An 18,140-nucleotide genomic window follows, 5' to 3' on the forward strand; every position below is an offset into this window, starting at 1 on the left:
CTGAACGTAGAGCAAAGGGCTTCAGTTTTCTCCATTAATTATGAGATTAGCAGAGGGCTTGTCATATATGGCCTTTATTATGTTAAGGTATTTTCCTTCTATACCCATTTTATTAAGTGTTTTAATCATAAATGGATGTTGTATCTTGTCAAATGCTTTTTCTGCATCAATTGATATAATCATATGATTTTTGTCCTTTATTTTGTTTATGTGATGTATCACATTGATGGATTTGTATGTTGAACCATCCTTGTGCCCCGGGATGAACCCCACTTGGTCGTGATGAATAATCTTTTTAATGCATTGTTGTATTCGATTTGCTAGAATTTTATTTAGGATTTTTGCATCGGTATTCATCAGAGATATTGGTCTGTAGTTTTCTTTTTTGTGCTGTCCTTACCAGGTTTTGGTATCAGGGTAATGTTGGCCTCATAAAATGAGTTAGGGAGTACTGTCTCTTCTTCAATTTTTGGAAGAGTTTGTGCAGAATTGGTATTAGATCCTCTTTGAAGGTTTGGTAGAATTCACTAGTGAAGCCATCTGGTCCCGGACTTTTGCTTTTGGGAAGGTTTTGGATGACTGATTCAATTTCGTTACTGGTGATCGGTCTGTTTAGATTTTCCAGTTCTTCATGGTTCAGCCTTGGAAGGCTATATGTTTCTAAGAACTTGTCCGTTTCTTCTAGGTTGTTGAATTTGGTGGCATATAGTCCTTCATAGTATTCTTGGATGATCCTTTGTATTTCTGTGGTGTCCGTGATAACTTCCCCTTTTACGTTTCTGATTTTGTTAATCAGTGTCTTCTCTCTTTTTATCTTAGTAAGTCTAGCCAAGGGTTTGTCAATTTTATTAATCTTTTCAAAGAATCAGCTCTTTGTCACATTAATTTTTTCTATTGTCTTTTGTTCTCTATTTCATTTAGTTCTGCTCTAATTTTTGTTATTTCCTTTCTTCTGCTGACCTTGGGTTTTACTTGTTCTTCTTTTTCTAGTTCTTTAAGGTGTAACATGAGGTTATTTATTTGGGAGTTTTCTTGTTTCTTGAGATAGGCCTGTAATGAGATAAATTTCCCTCTTAAAACTGCTTTCGCTGCATCCCAAAAATTTTGGTAGGATGTATTTTCATTGTCATTTGTTTCTATGTATCTTTTGATCTCTCCTCTGATTTCTTCTTTGACCCAGTCCTTCTTTAAAAGTATGTTGTTTAATCTCCATGTATTTGTATTTTTTCCTGCTTTCTTTTTGCAGTTGATATCCAATTTCAAAGCCTTGTGATCAGAGAATATGCATGGTATGATTTCAATCTTCTTAAATTTGTTGAGACTGATTTTATGTCCCAATATATGGTCTATCCTTGAGAATGTTCCATGTACACTAGAAAAGAATGTGTAGTCTGATGTTTTAGGATGAAGTGCTCTATAAATGTCAATTATGTCCATTTCATCTAATGTGTCATTTAGGGCTACTATTTCGTTATTTATTTTCTGTTTGGATGATCTATCCATAGCTGTCAATGATGTATTTAAGTCCCCTAGTATAATTGTGTTTTGGTCAATTTCTCCCTTTAGTTCTGTTAGTAGTTGCTTGGTGTATTTTGGTGCTCCCTGATTGGGGGCATAAATATTGATGACTGTTATGTCTTCTTGTTGTACAGTCACCTTCACCATTATGAAATGTCCATCTTTGTCTCTTGTTATCTTTTTCACCTTGAAGTCTGTTTCATCTGATATCATTATGGCTACACCTGATTTTCTCTGGGTACCATTTGCTTGGAGTGTCAATTTCCACCCTTTCACTTTGAGTCTATGCTTGTCCTTGTAGCTGAGATGTGTCTCTTGGAGACAGCATATGGTTGGGTTTAGTTTTTTGATCCAATCTGCTACTCTGTGCCTTTTTATTGGTGAGTTCAGTCCATTTACATTTAGGGTGATTATTGATATGTGAGGATTTCCTGTCATTCTATCTTTAGTTTTCTGGTAAGGCTGTGTCTCCATTGTTTCTTTGCCTTTTTGTTGTTGTCTATTATTTCTGTGTGGTGGTATTCTATGTTTCCCTCTGTTTCTTCTTTTATTTCAGTATATATTTCAGTTCTGGATTTTTTTTGAGTGGTTACCCTTAAGTTTATGTAAAAGAAAGTTTGATATTTAGAGTATTCCATTTTCTTCAGCACGCTTACTTTCTCCATTCCCATATTCCGGTTCAGGCCTTTACTCTCCCCCTTTTTGAGTTTTGGTTGCCACAAATTGTCCCTGTTGATGGTGGTCGAATAGCCTCCTTTAGTATTTCTTGTAGTGCAGGTCGTGTATTAGAAAATTCCCTCAGCTTCTGTATGTCTGGAAAGGTCTTTATTCCTCCTTCATATCTAAAGGATATCTTTGCTGGATATATTATTCTTGGCTCATGATTTCTCTCTTTCAATAGTTTGAATATTTGGTTCCACTCCCTCCTGGCTTGTAGAGTTTCTGCTGAAAAATCTGATGATAATCTAATGGGCTTTCCTTTGTAAGTTACCGTCTTCTTTTCCCTGGCTGCCTTGAGGATTCTTTCTTTGTCGTTGATTTTAGACAGCTTCAATACAATGTGCCTTGGAGAAGGCCTGTTGGGATTGAGGTAACTAGGTGTTCTATTTGCTTCTTGGATTCGAGGGTCCAGTTCTGTCCACAAATTTGGGAAGTTCTCATCGACAATTTGTTTGAATATATTCTCTGTTCCTTCTCTCTTTCTTCTCCTTCTGGTATGCCCATTATTCTTATATTGCTCTTTCTGATGGAGTCAGAAAGTTCTTGTAGAGTTCTTTCATTTCTTTTAAGTCTCAAGTCTCTTTCTTCTTCTATCTGTGTCATTTCCAGGTTTCTATCTTCGATGTCACTGATTCTTTCCTCCATCTGGTCAACTCTACTACCTAAGCTGGTTATTTCATTCTTAATTTCTTCTATTGAGTTCTTAATCTCCAGAAATTCTATTTGGTTCTTTTTAAAATTTCAATCTCTTTCGTAAAATGCTCATGCTGTTCTTTGATTGAGTTTCTGAGTTCATTTAACTGCCTATCTGTGTTTTCTTGTATCTCGTTGAGTTTTTCAGAACTGCAATCTTGAATTCTCTGTCATTTAAGTCACATATTTCTGTATCTTTAAGTGCCTTCTCTGGAGATTTTTCACTTTCTTTCTGAGCTATCTTGTTGCCTTGGTTATTCATGGCGATTACTGGTTTACTATTTCTCTTCCTAGACATCTACAGGAGTGACTTCTGCAACAGGTTGATAGGAAGAGGTCTTTCTTTTGTTTGCCAGTACTTGTTGGTAGAATGTTTTATTATTTCTCCAACTGCAACTTATTTTTCTTCTCCCACACGGTAGTGCTATGTTTTCTCTGCACTATTCCAACTTCTCACACAATGGGGGGATTCCCTGGGAGACGGGCTTCTCCTCTGTTAATAGTTCGTCTAGGTCACAGGGCGCAGTGTCCCGGTGGGTATGCGGAGAGCTTTTGATGTTCCAAAGCTCTTCCAGCTCCTGATTCAGAGCCCGTATGTTTCAGCAGTTCTGTTTACTCCTGCAGGGATCCGCCCCGATAGGTGGGGTCAGGGGCGGGGTGAGTTGTGAGAGGTGGCCCAGAGCAATGGCGGCAACCACCACCACAGCGGGTCCTGCTTCCACAGCTCTCTCCCCTTTGCCGGAACTAGTTGGGCTGTGAATTTGTGTCTGCGGTCACAGTTCTCAAAATAGCAAATTTTCTGTTGTTTTGATCTGACACTGCTACTGTTTCGCTTCTAGCACCGGGCAGGTGGGGGCAGGGCGAGCTCTGGGAGGGGAGGGAGGGGGCGGCTAGTCTCAGTGCCTAAGGCTCCGTTCTCTGCTCGGCAGTGCGGGCTTAAACCACCGTTTTCAGCCTTTTTCCCTCAGTCTTTTCTCCGAGGTCTCTGCCGTGAGCGTTGGGTTCAGCCGTGTTATATGCTGTCCCCTCAGCCCTGTGGAGCCCTGGCGGAGCCCTAGCAGTCCAAGTTCTTCCCTCTCCCGCAGCTGCGGTAGTTCCGGGAAGCAGCGAGCTCGGAGCACTGAGCTGGGTCTGTGTCCTGCGCCCGCGCGGCTCCGCGCACTTCTCCGTTTCCTCCTCCCCCCACTCGCGCGAATCTCCCACCTGTAGGTGATTTCAGTTGGTAGTGGGCCTCTTCATCTTGCCTGTCTGCTGTGCAGGGAGTCCTTTGTGGAGTTTTTGTTGTTCGATTCTTTGTAAATTCCAGGGGAGCTTTACAGAGGCTCACCTCACTCCGCCATTTTTCCGGAAGTCCATTATTTTCTTATTAATCTGAAATTCTTTATTTTATTTTTTTATTGAGGAATATTGGGTAACAGTGTGTTTTTCCAGGACCCATCAGCTCCAAGTCAGGTTGTTGTTTTTGAGTCTAGTTGTGGAGGGCGCAGCTCAGCTACAAGTCCAGTCGCCATTTTCAATCTAGTTGCGCAGTGGAGGAGGGGGGGGCGGAGGGGGGAGGGGTGCAGCTCACTGGCCCATGTGGGAATCCAAGCGGCAACCTTGTTAAGAGCTTGCTCTCTAATCAACTGAGCTAACCGGCCTCCCCTGAAATTCTTTATATATTCTAGATTTGAATTCTTTTTTAAAGGTCTTGTAACTCTATCTTCTCTCAGTAGTTTTACCTGTTCATTTTATTTCTGTTTTTTGTTAAACACATTTCAAAAACAGTTTTCTTAAACTATAATTCACACATCATACAACTCACAATTTAAATGGTACAAGTCAATGGTTTTTAGTATATTTATACCATTATGCAGCCATCATCATGATTTTGGAATATTTCATCACTCCAAAAAGAAAATGTACACATTTGCACTCACTCCTATTTTCCCCACCCCTAGACAACCACTAATCTACTTCCTATCTCTATGAGATTACCTACTCTGGACATTTTATATAAATCGAATCATAAAAAATATGGTCTTTTGTGTCTGGCTTCTTTCACTTAGCATAATGTTTTCAAGGTTCATCCATGTTTTAGCAGTTTCAATACTTGATGCCTTTTCTGGCTGAATAGTGTTTCGTTTATGGATACACCACATTTTGTTTATCTATTCATCAGTTGATGGACATTTGGGTTGTTGCCATTTTTTGGCTACTATGATTCATGCTATGAATATTCATGTACAAGTCTTTATGTGGAATATGTTTTATATCTCATTAAATACATTTTTGTATTTTGCTGTAATTCTTCTGAACACCACGATCATGAAGATATTCTGTATTTTCTTTTTGGCAATTCATAACCTTTAAGCCATCTGGAATTGATCTTGTTTTTTTTTGCGGGGAACGGACAGTGGGAGATGGAATTTTGTATATAATGCAGTGTAGGAATATAAATCTATTTTTATGGATTTGGATATCAGGTAGGGTGACCAACTTTCCTGGTTTGCCTGGGACTCACATAGTTTCTGGGACATAAGACTTTATTTTTTAAAAAGATTTTTATTAAAATATAGCTGACATACAATATTATATTAGTTCAGGTGTATATCATAGTTATTCAATAGTACCCTCCTGGCACTATATAGTTATTACCATATTATTGATTATATTCCCTATGCTAAAGAAGTGATCACCATGATAAGTCCAGCAACCAACCATCTGACACAGTACCACACTATCACATTATTGACTATATTTTCTATGCTGTATATTAATTACATCCCCAAGACTTATTTGTTTTTTACCTGGAATTTTGAACCACTTATTCTTCTTCATCTTTCCCTCCTCTTTTTCATTTGCAGTTAGAGTTGACATTCAATATTATTTTACATTAGTTTCAGGTGTACAGCATAGTGGTTAGACATTTATATAATTTAGGAAGTGATCCTCCTGACTAGTACCCACCTGGCACTATACATAGTTATCACCATATTATTGATTATATTCCCTACACTTACTTTACATCCCCACGACTATTTTGTAACTACCAATTTGTATTTCTTAATCCCTTTACCCTTTTCACCCGCTCCTCAACCCCCCTCCCATCTGGCAACCATCAAAATGTTCTCTGCATCTAAGTTTGTTTCTGTTTCCTTTGTTTATTTTGTTCTTTAAATTCCACTTATAAGTGAAATCATATGACATTTGTCTTTCACTGTCTGACTTACTACACTAAGCACAATATCCTCTAGGTCCATCCATGTTGTTGCAAATGGCAAGATTTCATTATTTTTTTTGTTTTTACAGCTGAGTAATATTCCATTGCATATAGGAGTATGTACCATCTCCTCTTTATCTATTCATTCATTCATTCAGGGACACCAGATTGCTTTCCTGTCTTGGCTATTGTAAGTAATACTGCAATGAACATATGGATGAGCATGTCCCATTGAAGTAGCATTTGGGGTTTGTTTGGATAAATACCCACAAATGGGATTACTATGTCCTTTTTTGTCTCTTGTTGTAGTCTTTGTTTTAAAGTCTATTTTGTCTGGTATAAGTATTGCTACCCCAGATTTTGTTTGTTTGTTTCTATTTTCACAAAATACCATTTTCATCCCTTTACTTTCCATCTGTGTGTGCTTTTCTATCTGAAGTGAGTCTCCTATAGGCAGCATATGTAAGAGTCCTGTTTTCTTATCCATTCTGCCCCCTATTCTTTTGATTGGAGCATTTAAACCATTTATATTGAAAGTAATCATTGATAGATATGTAGTTATTGCCATTTTATTATTGATATATATATATATATATATATATATATATTTTTTTTTTTTTTTTTTTCATCTTAAGATTCCTTGTAATACTGGATTGGAGGTGATGAACTCATTTAGCTTTTTCTTGTCTTGGAAGCTCTTTATCTATCCTTTGATTCTAAATGATAGCTTTGCTGGGTAGAGTAATTTTGATTGTATATACTTGCTTTTCATCACTTTGAATAATTCCCATCAGTCGCTTCTGGCCTGCACAGTTTCTGTTGAGAAATCAGCCCACAGTCTTATGGGAGCTCCTTTGTAGGTAACTAGTAACTGTTTTTCTCTTGCTGCTTTTGAGATTCTCTCTTTGTCTTTATCTTTGGCATTTTAATTATAATGTGTCTCAGTGTGGGCCTCTTTGGGTTCATCTTGTTTGGGACTCTTTGCACTTCCTGAGTTTGTATTTCTATTGCTGTCACCAGGTTAGGGCAGTTTTCTGTCATTATTTCTTCAAATAGCTTTCCAATTCCTTGCTCTCTCTTTCTGGTACCCCTATAATATAAAATGTTGGTACGCTTGATGTTGTCCCAGAGACCCTTTAAACTCTCCTGATTTTTTTGGATTCTTTTTTCTTTTTGCTGTTCTGATTGGGTGTTTTCTGCTACCTTATCATCTAAATCATTGATTTGATCCTCTGCTTCATCTAATCTACTGTTGATTCCCTATAATGTATTCTACATTTCTATTATTGTATTCTTTATTTCTGACTGGTTCTTTTTATGTTTTCTATCTCCATTTTTATGTTTCCTATCTCTTTTTTGAAGTTCTCCCTGAGATCATTGAGCATCTTTATAACCAGTCTTTGGAACTCTGCATGTGGTAGATTACTTGTCTCTATTTTTTTTAGTTCTTTTTCTGGAGCTTTCTTCTGTTCTTTTATTTGGGCTATGTTTCTTTGTCTCCACATTTTGTCTGTCTCTCACTGTTTGTTTCTAAGTATTAGGTAGGGCTGCTATGTCTCTGGTCTTAGTAGTGTGGCCTTATGTAGTAGGTGTGCTATGGGGCCCAGTGGCACAATCTTCCTGATCACCTGAGTTATGCACTCCAGGTGTGTCTTGTGTAGGTTGTGTGCACTCTCTTCCTGTAGTTGAGCTGTTTGCACATTGGTAAGAGGGATTGACCTTTGGGCTCATTGGTTGTGAGGACTGGCTGTGACTACAGTGGAGGAGTTGTGGTGCAGAGGCTGACCCTACAGAGCAGAATCAGCTCAGCAGGGCTCTGGTGCCTGCCCAATCTGCCTGTTGGGTTTGTCGTCCTTGGAGGTTCCTGGGTGACCTTCCATCTCATTTCAAAGGTGGCCACTGGGGGGACCAGCCCCATGGTCACCTGGGAGGGAACCTGCTGCAAGTTGAGTTCAGCAGGAGCCCATGTCCCACCTTGGGCCACCCAGCAGGAGCCACAAAGCCATCTGCAGATGGCTGCCACCTGTGCCATTCTTGGAGGTGCCTTGAGAGCCTCAAACCAAGGCCAGTGGCTGCTAGTGCCATGCTTAAGCCTTCTGAGCCAGAGGTATGGGACATGCTCAAAGCCAGATGCTGCTTGTCTGGGTTCCATGAACCTTTCAGAGACCCTAGGAAAGTCTGCAGCATGAGCCAAGTCAGGTGGTTTGTGTGGAAAAAGTCACTGGAAGCAGCTTGGGTGAGCCTGAATGTTGGAAGGGATGGGGTCTCTAATCACCAGGGTGTGGTGAACGAATGGTGTCAGCCAGCTTGATGGAGACTCAGATATGGCAGCTGCCTGTGTCTGCATACTGGGAAGGGGAAGAGCTCAACAAAGAAACAATGGTCTCCACCAGCTTCTCCATCTGGGAGAAAACTGCCCCTCCAGCTCCTATCCCAAAGTCAGACAACTCAGTTCCCCACCATATATCCCTGCTACCTCTCCAGCTGCTGCTCCAGCACTAGAGCTCAGAGCCAGTGATTCTATCAGTAAGTCTGTGTGTGGCCCCATTAAGAGAAGTGCCTGGGACTCCAGCCACCCTCCATCTCACTCAGTCACAATCTCTGCTGGTTTTCACAACCAGAAATTATGGGGACTTCTCTCCCTGGCACTTGAACTCTGGCCTGGGGACTAGTTGGGACCTCTAGCTCTTCTGGGAGTGACCTCCACAGTCGAGATGTTCCTCCTAATTTTTAATGGTCACATGCTAGTGTGGGATCAGCCCGTTCCCTTTCTCTGCCCCGCCTACCAGTGTAAATAAAGGTGGCTTCTTCTGCACATTTTCAGTTGTAGGGCTTCAGTTCAGCAAGATTTCAGGTGATTCTCAATGACGGTTGTTTTGTAGTTTAGTTGTAATTTTGATGTGGTCGTGAGAGAAGGTAAACACAGTGTTTACCTACTGTGCCATCTTGACTGGAACTTGGGGGGACATAGGACTTCTCAGTGCTAAAACCCAGAGAGTCCCAGACAACTGGAATGAGCTGGTCACCCTAATACCAAGTATCTTGCTATTTATAGAATAGTTCATTTTCTCTTTTGCTAAAACCACTTCTGTCATATGCTGACAAAGTTTTCTACAGTATTTCTTTATCTTCCAATGATGTGGAAACTATGTGTTGCATTTCTGACTAATGATGAATACCATTAATTTTGAGAGAAAATGTTCTTGTAATTTTTCTAAGAAAGTCTGAAGTTGTTTATTTGTCTAATATTAACATGAGATTATTTGTTTACAGCTTTGGATTTACACTTTTTAATGGAAAACTAAATACCAAGTTTTGTATTATAGCTATATTTGATCCCTCATGTATCCATCATTACTTGTTTCCCATGACTACTCTATAGTCTCACTTTCTTTTTTCCTGAAGTATATCATTTCTTAGTTCTTTTAGGGAGGGTCTGAAGTTAATTATCTCTCTTGGCTTTTGTACATCTGAAAATGTCTAACTTTATCCATTCTCTTATAGTTTGACTAACTTTTCAATTACTTTTGTCTAGGACTCTGAAGACATTGCTCTATTATCTTTTATATACACATGTAACACATGCTACATAAGTGGTGGCTTTAATGATGATGTCTAGGTATAGATTTATATTTTATTCACCCTAATTGGTGCTAGTAGGATAAGCCTGTTACGGGACCTACCACCATCTGCTCCCCTTACACCATCCATCCCATACCTTGTTAAAGCCACAATCTCAGCTTCTTGTGCCCTTCTTGTGCTCTAACAGAGAAGGGAGGAGGGATGGGGTAAATGCTATCTGAGCATCTTACTTGCACTGGCATATCTCTGCACATGTCTCAGACAGTTAACTCTAATCATCTCACTGAGAATGATTAGAAAAGTGAAAGAGTGGAAAGGAGCCTAAACAGAGTCTCTTTATAACTGGTGGGTATCCTGCCCACTTAGTGTGGGCTCTGGACACCCATGTGTGTACGATGTGCCACTATGTGTTTCTCCTCTAGTTTCCTGCTTAGTCTTCTGGATTCCTACTTGGGGCTGAATTCTTGCCTTAAATGCCAGACTATTTAGCTCTCGTCAGCCCTGTCTCCCCCATGTTCCCACTTGCTGTCTGGGCTCTGTTGCAAATGGACACACCACCCAGCATCATGATTCCATCAGTCCTTGCAGTATCATATTGCTGTATCCCATCCACCAGATTGGAACATCTTGGAAATTAACACTAGCTCAGGTCAAGTGGCAGCAGACTAACCTTCCTTGACATTTCATTTTCAACCTCCACTCCCACCTCCCAATTGTGTCCCAATTGTTCTTAACTAGTCCCAATATCAGTTTTTCTTCTTCACCGGACAGTGTGTTCCTAGACCAACTTGTAGTCAACCCTACATAAATTTACAAGAATTTAGTTGCCTAAAGTTGTGCATACATTTAGCTGGCACATATCACTTTTTGTACCAACATTTTGGCATTGCAACCTAATGTTCCTATGATTTATAGGTATAAATCATACACATTTCTCCAGATCTTTAACTATGGCTCAAATAGTCAAGGATGTTTTATATTCAAGTTGTATACCTCCTTTTTCTTAAGCAACGATTGTGTTTTTTTCTCTACCAGTAAATTAGCCTTTATTTTCAGATTTTTCTCTCTCTGTTAAGCATATAGTTTGACATTTCTCTTCTTTAAAAAAACCAAAATTAATAAAACAGAAGCAGCAGAGGATAAAATCCAGGCTCTTTCTACCCCATAACCTTAACTTTTAAGACACATCTTAAATTCTAACTCCTCCACAAAGTCTTTATGACCAACTAGAGTACCTTGAGTTCACTCCTTTTTAACCATCTGGGCATTGTTTCTGACCAAATATTAATATTCAATCATCAACTGCTATTGATTGTTCTTCAGTTGTTTAACATATGACTGCCTGATTTCAGTGATTTGAATTAAGTTCGCGAACTCATCCTAGAAAAAGTGCTACATACCTCATTGCTGAATATCACTATAGTCACCTTTGAAGTACTCCCGTTGGGAAGTTATGCACTGACACCAGAGCCTAGTCTACCCTTGAAAGCAGTTTTGGAAATCTTTTTCTGGAATGGCCATCAGAGCTGTTGTCCTATTACCCTTGATATCCTGAACATCATCAAAATGTCTTCCTTTTAAAATTTCCTTTATCTTCGGGTAAAGAAAGAAGTCATTGGAGGCCAGATCAGGTGAGTAGGGAGGGTGTTCCAATACAGTTATTTGTTTACTGGCTAAAAACTCCCTCATAGACAGTGCCATGTGAGCTGGTGCATTGTTGTGATGCAAGAGCCATGAATTGTTGGCTAAAAGTTCAGGTAATTTTCACCTAAATTTTTCACACAGCCTTTGCAGCACTTCTAAATAGTACACTTGGTTAACTGTTTGTCCACTTGGTACAAATTCAAAATGGAAATCCCTCTGATATAAAAAAATGTTAGCAACATGGTTTTGACTCTTAATTTGGACTGACAGAACTTTTTTGGTTATGGAGAATTGGCTGACTTCCACTGTGCACTTTGACTCTTTGTTTCAGGGTCTTATTGCTACACCCATGTTTCTTCACCAGTGATAACATGGCCCAAAACATTGTCTTGCCTCTCCAAAAGGTCCTGGCAAACTTCAACTCTCCTTTGCTTTTGTTCATTGGTGAGCTCCTTTGGGACCATTTTTGCACACACCTTTCTCATGCCAAGATTTTCAGTTAAGATTTTCCTGTTTCTTTATTAATGTTTACTTCGTCTGCTATGCTTCTTACAACCCCAGTCAGCCAACGATTTTATCGCACAATTTGACTAATTTTTGCAATGTTTTCATCAGTTCTGCTCATTACTGGCCACCCTGACCTCTCTTCGTCAGTGATGCGTTCTCTCCCCTCAGAAAAACATTTAATCCATTTGTGTACTGCTCTTTTCTTCATGGCATTATCCCCATAAACTTGGACTAACATGTTGCTGATTTCACTTCCACTCCTGCCAAGTTTAACAAGAAATTTAAGTTTGTTTGTTGCTCTAATTCAAGCTCAGACATTCTCGTGACAGCACAGAAAAACACGCAACAACAATAATGAACTCCACTCAGCAAGACACTATCATCTGTCGACATGAACACAGCTGTGAGATACTGATATACCAAGATTATGAAACTTTACTGAGATATTTGTACAGTGCTACCAATGTAAGTACATGGTAGCAAGTTCTCGAACTTAATTACCAGACCTCGTAGGTCCCTCAAGAGCTAGGATGTAGCCTTTCTTGTTTTTTGTTTGTTTGTTTGCTTGTTTGTTTATTTGTTGTTCTTGTTGCTGTCCTTCACAGAACACAAATAAGTGTCAGGCATATGGTAGTTGTTTAAAAAACATTATTGAGTTAATCATGAACTGACACAATTCAGGGGCACCATTGCCCAACCAGAAGTCCATTAATAAAAAGGCCCCAAAGCTCACCAAGAACAGCTACAACAGCAGCACCAGCAGAAGCAACAAGCATTAGATCCTCGGTTGCCTACTCCATGCTGGCCTGGGAGGGAGTCTGATGTCTCCTGGGCTGCCGACATCTGTCGCTTCCGCATCTCCATCCGTTCTGAGCCCATCTCCTGCAACAATGAAAGTAAAAAGGGATGGGGTGGGGGGATAGCCAGTTGTTTGGATCATTGAGAAGAGGCAATGTGACAATATCCAGGTCATTTCTGCTAATTATGGTAAAATTTGGTGCTTAGAATCCATTAATTTATGAAACATTTAATTTAATGTCTTAGCATCTGCCAAGCATTGTGATAAATTTTAGGAATAAAATGATGAATGGAGGGTATCTGCCCTAAGGCACTTACAGTTGAGTAAAGGAGATAAACACTGACACCACATACATTGAAGACATGCTTTAAAAGCTACAAATAGGGGCATTCCCCAGCTCCAGAGTTCCCTTTGGGCTGAAACAATGGGGAGCAGTTTGAATTATGGCTGCCCATGAGGCCAGAGCACAGATACGGGAGGAAGCTAAGCCAAAAATGTCAGACAAACTAACATAACAGTATGAAGAAATGTCAGAAGAACAAGGACAGTGGGGACAGCTGCAATTGCAGTTATAAAATAGGCAAGTCACAGGGATGTAATTATACAGCATAGGGAATATAGTCAATAATGTAATAATTTTGTATGGTAACAGATGGGTACTAGACTTATTGTGGTAATCACATCATAGGTTATATAAATGTCGAATCACTATGTTGTACACCTGAAACTAACAGAATACTGTATGTCAACTGTACTTTAATTAAAAAAAAAGAAGAAGAAGAAGAGCTAGGACAGAAGTCCTGGGAGGCTGCCTGGTTCTGAGGCCCCACTGATAAATTCAAATCATTAGTAGCTGTGAAACCTTGAAGAAGTTAACCAATCTGTGTATGTGCAAAGCACTTAGAACCACCTTGTATATACTATTGCTCAATTATTCCCCGGAAGAAAGGCAGGACTGTGGCCTGTGGCCTGCTCAGGCCTGTCCTGCCATCTGTAGGAACAGTCATATTGGCCCACCGCAGTGCAGATCAAGCCATTGGAAACAAGGCCTATGCCCCTCAACCTCTCTCTCTTTTTGAGGACTACAATAATAATTGAAATAGAGAAGCATAAAAGCAATATAAGAAACAAAGAATTGCTGAGTCCATTTTTACTTTTGATATTATTGTTGAATTGTCAGTGGAGTAAAAGCAAAAAAATATCAAAGCTACATTAAAGAAACTCAAATAGGGCCGTGGAATTAAATTCTGAATTCGTTATTCTAAGCCAACATTAGATTTACTTTTTTTCCTACTATTACCTATTCTTTTATGCTACTGGACTTTGTTTTAATTTAGTTTTTTATATATTTTTTATATTGGTTAGGTAGAGTTCTCTTTGTGAATTAAAAAAATTGTTTTTTGACTGTTCTCATCTGTTTTTTCTTCCAGGTGAATTTTGGAATCAGCTTGTCAAGGTCCAAAAATATCATATTGGGATTTTGATTAGGACACAATGAATTTATAGAGTTATTTATGAGAAATGTCATCTGTTTTAGTACCTGCCAACGTAGGGGTGATTCCTCTGGATTAGCCCCTTTCTTTTAATTATATTGAGATGTAAGTTCCAGGACAGCAAGAGAGACCTGTCAAAGTGTCCCTTCATCGTCAGCCAAAACAATGCTCACAACACCTATGCAAAGCACCCAGCCTTCTGAGCAGTCCAGGATCCTGAGCTAGTGTGGCTCACTTGGCCAAAGGTGGAGGCACAAACTTTTGCCCAATTTACAGCCATATTTTATGAGCACCACTGGGATATAGGCCCGTTTTAATGCTCCTGGGGGAGAAACAATGGGCTCTTCTAGGCATCACATTCTCACCATATCTGTGGCATATCAGTGGAGACATAGACTGACTCGTTTCACGTTATTCAGGACTCTAAGGGGCAAGAACAAGCCGCACAATCTCCAAAGATGCTTTGAGCAAAAGATGCTCCAGGTAATTGTTATTTTCTAGGAGATATTGACACAACTTGCTTCATTAAAGAAAATCCCAATTGTTTCTCAAAAGAAGGAAGAATTGTGACATGGCAATTTCAATGGGTTGCAAAGGACTACTATTTCAACATCTTTGCAAGACTGGGTCTTCCCAATTAGTACATGGAATAGCTTTTCATTTAAATCCTCTTATGTATAGTTTAAGAGTTTTCCTCAAACAGATCTTGCAGATTCTTGACGGAGTTATTCCTGAATATTTTATAGATCAAGTTTTGTTGAGTATATCAGTCATGCATTCCTTTATATTTCTGAACAGTATTCCATTGTACCAATACACTTATTTATATACCTGTTGTTGGACTTACACCTTTTTGATGGTTGCTAAAAAGATAATATATTCAAGACACTGTCTTCTTTTGAACATAAAAGTCTTTTATCAGAGAAAATGAAAGGTGTATGTTGCCAAGACTATATTAAAATTTACTGCACTATACAGTTGTAACATGTGTCTATGATTTGTTCTTCCACATTGAATAATGCTTGATGATTACGTTCTTTGGGTATTTCTGTTGGATTTATCCTGGGTTGTTAAACATTTTCCTAATTTATAATTCCTCATTTCTTTTCTCAATGTTCTATGTCTCAAATTATCTTTGTAGAATTTCAGCTTGGTCTCATAATCTATTTAACTTTTCTTCTGTATATCATTCGAATTTCCTGTTTGGTTTCTTGGAAGTCTTACACATAATTCCGTAATTTTGACATTCTTCCCCCACCCCTTTTTTCCATCTCCCCCCACCCACCCGGTTCAAGCCATTGTTTCTCAGTCTAGTTGTGTAGGACACAGCTCCCTCACCCATGCTGGTATTACATGCCTTATGCTCCCCCCAGCTGAGGCAGTCGGTCGCCAGTCCTCAGTTGGCCTCTCACAGCAGCTCATAGCAGCTATTGCTACTGCCGGCCACTCACAATGGCTGCCAGCCGCTTATAATGGCTGCCGGCCACTCACGCTGGCCGCCGGCCACCCATGGCAGCACACAGTGGCCCATGGCAGCACACAGCAGCCCACGGCAGCCACAGCAGTTCCCGCTGGCTGCCTACCACTCAAGCTGGCCAACAGCTGCTCATGGCGGCACACAGTAGCCTGCTGCAGCCCACGGCAGCACACAGTAGCCCACGGCAGCTCACGCCAACCTCCAGTTGCTCATGGCAGCCCAGCTCTAAGGAGAGCTGTTGTTCACAATCAGCTGTAGAGGGTGCAACTTACTAGCCCATGTGGGAATTGAACCGGCGACCTTGGTGTTAGGAGAGTGGCACGCCAACCATCTGAGCCACCAGGCTGGCCCAATTCTGACATTCTAAATCATTTGAAGCTTTGGATAAAGAAGTGTACAGAAATATATACTATTAATACAAAATTTACTAATGAACTATTATCTCTCAGTTCCAAAAATTCGAATTAATAGGCATGGTTTTCACTCAATTACTAAATGCTGGAGGGTTAGTGGCAGGAGAAATCTTGACTATTTATGCCTTGTTGAGCCATGGTGAAACAGGAAAGCCTGAGAGGGAGCTCAAAGTCTTAATAAAACATGAATATTGGAGTGATGTAACATCATGGCAGAGTGAGAAGATTCCTTTGTTTCTCCCCTTAAACTTAAAAGTCAGACAACTATAAATCAACAAAGGATCCCCAGCTCAGCATACAAATATATCTGAAATATCCATGCATCAGGATATCTGAAGGTGGATGTATTGGAAAAAGTAGGGGAGGTGGGACAGGGGAAGGACAGGGAGGGCGACCACAGACACAGTTTTGTGCCCACTGCAGCTCCAGCAAGTGCGGTAGTAGTGGTTGCAGCCCTCACACTATAGCCTAGAGTGTAAGAGGGGCTGAAGCAATGTCCGTCGGTGAAAAAGCATATCCTTGTCCCCCCCCATTGCGACGGAGCCTGATAGAGGCAGCTGGGTGCTTTAAATAGCATAGTGGTGCCTACAGCCATTGCTGGCAGGAGGGTTGGAGGCGTGAAATTATGGACTTGCCTCCTTTACCTCACCCACCTTGGCAGAGCCCAGTAGAGGTAGTCAAGATGCTTCCAACAATTCAGTGGGGCCAGCAACTATTAGTAAAAAGGATGTAGTGCTGGGAGCTTGTAAAACCAGTTCTCTACCACCCACCACATTCCCTCAATGCAGTGGCAGTGCCCTATAACCAAGGCAAACTGGTCGCAGGGCAGACACCCATCATCCCAGTGGGTGTGACATTTCCCTCAACTAAATCACCGCAATCCCAGAGGCACAAGTAACCTCTTGTGGGTAAGAGAAAGCAAGAACTTGCACTACAGCACTATTTATTGGAAAACAAGAGAAAGTATCCTACCTCTCAACCTGCTAAATTGTTGAGAGTATCTGAACATTATCTAAATAAAAAAAGAGTTCACAACCTCTGATGCACGGGCAGTGAAACAACTCATTAAATACCATGAACAACCAAGATAAAATGAAAGAACAGAAAGAAAATGAAGTCTCCAGAAACCAAACTCAAAATCATGGAACACTGTGATTTAAATGACAGACTTAAAATTCATGTTTTAAGTATGAATGGGTCCAAAGATGATAATTCTTTTATTATACTTCTGAAATTGATTTGGTAATATTTTACAAGGAAGAATTTTAAAAAAATCTATCTATCTATCTATCTATCTACCTACCTACCTATATTTATAAGGGAATTATTTTTTCACCTGAAGATCAATAGTATTTGCCTGTAAAATTACTGTGAACTCTTAGGAGTGGCTTGTAGATTATGTTTTCAATTTCTTCTTTGATTTCTATTCTTTTCATTGTTTCTTCTTTTCTTTGAGTTAATACAGTATTTTTCATTCCCTGAGGGGAAAAAAAACCCATCCATTTCATCTAATTTTCAAATTTACTGGAACTTATTATTAGTCACCTTACAATTGTCAGAATGAGACGCTTTAAATTACTGCATACCTGTTTAAAAGACAAACATGTAGTTGCTTAAGGGAGAGTTGCATATTTAGTGTCACTAAATATTTGTAAAGAATTAATTTTTAATGTAATAGCTAATTAATATGAAGCCTAAAAACATACATTAAATGAATGCGATCAATTTACAAGATTTTAAAAAAATATGCCTGTAGCATATATGTTAATTTACCTAGTCCTTCCAGACATTGATATATGATCTGATTAACCAAACTAGCTTCGTGTATCTTTTCCTTTGCCTTCATCATATCTGTGAAAGAACTCTGTATACATTTCATTTCCATTTTTTCTTTCTAACCATCATGGAATCAGCACTTCTTTGATACTGTTATTCTATTCCTCTTTTGGTGCATGTCTGGCATAGACCGCCAGGCATAGTTTCAGTGTCTATTGGGATGACTCAAGCATGTCACATGCATGATCCCCCAGTAACTGGCCTTTGCCTGAGGATGCTGAGGCTCAGAAGTGAGATCAATATAAAACTAATGTCA

General features: G+C 39.7%; 1 protein-coding gene across 8 annotated transcripts in view; it reads right to left on the bottom strand.

Annotated features, from left to right (window-relative positions):
- RGS20 (regulator of G protein signaling 20) overlaps window positions 1-18,140 on the bottom strand; it is a 123,988-nt gene that overhangs the window by 42,290 nt on the left and 63,558 nt on the right. For all 8 annotated transcript variants that reach the window (XM_074318798.1, XM_074318799.1, XM_019729827.2 and 5 more), the window contains exon 2: window positions 12,600-12,748. In XM_074318798.1, coding sequence (XP_074174899.1) covers window positions 12,600-12,748 — 149 coding nt within the window. The remainder of the gene's footprint in view (window positions 1-12,599; window positions 12,749-18,140) is intronic.

Source organism: Rhinolophus sinicus, linkage group LG14, assembly GCF_036562045.2.
Source record: "Rhinolophus sinicus isolate RSC01 linkage group LG14, ASM3656204v1, whole genome shotgun sequence".
NCBI classification, from domain to species: domain Eukaryota; kingdom Metazoa; phylum Chordata; class Mammalia; order Chiroptera; family Rhinolophidae; genus Rhinolophus; species Rhinolophus sinicus.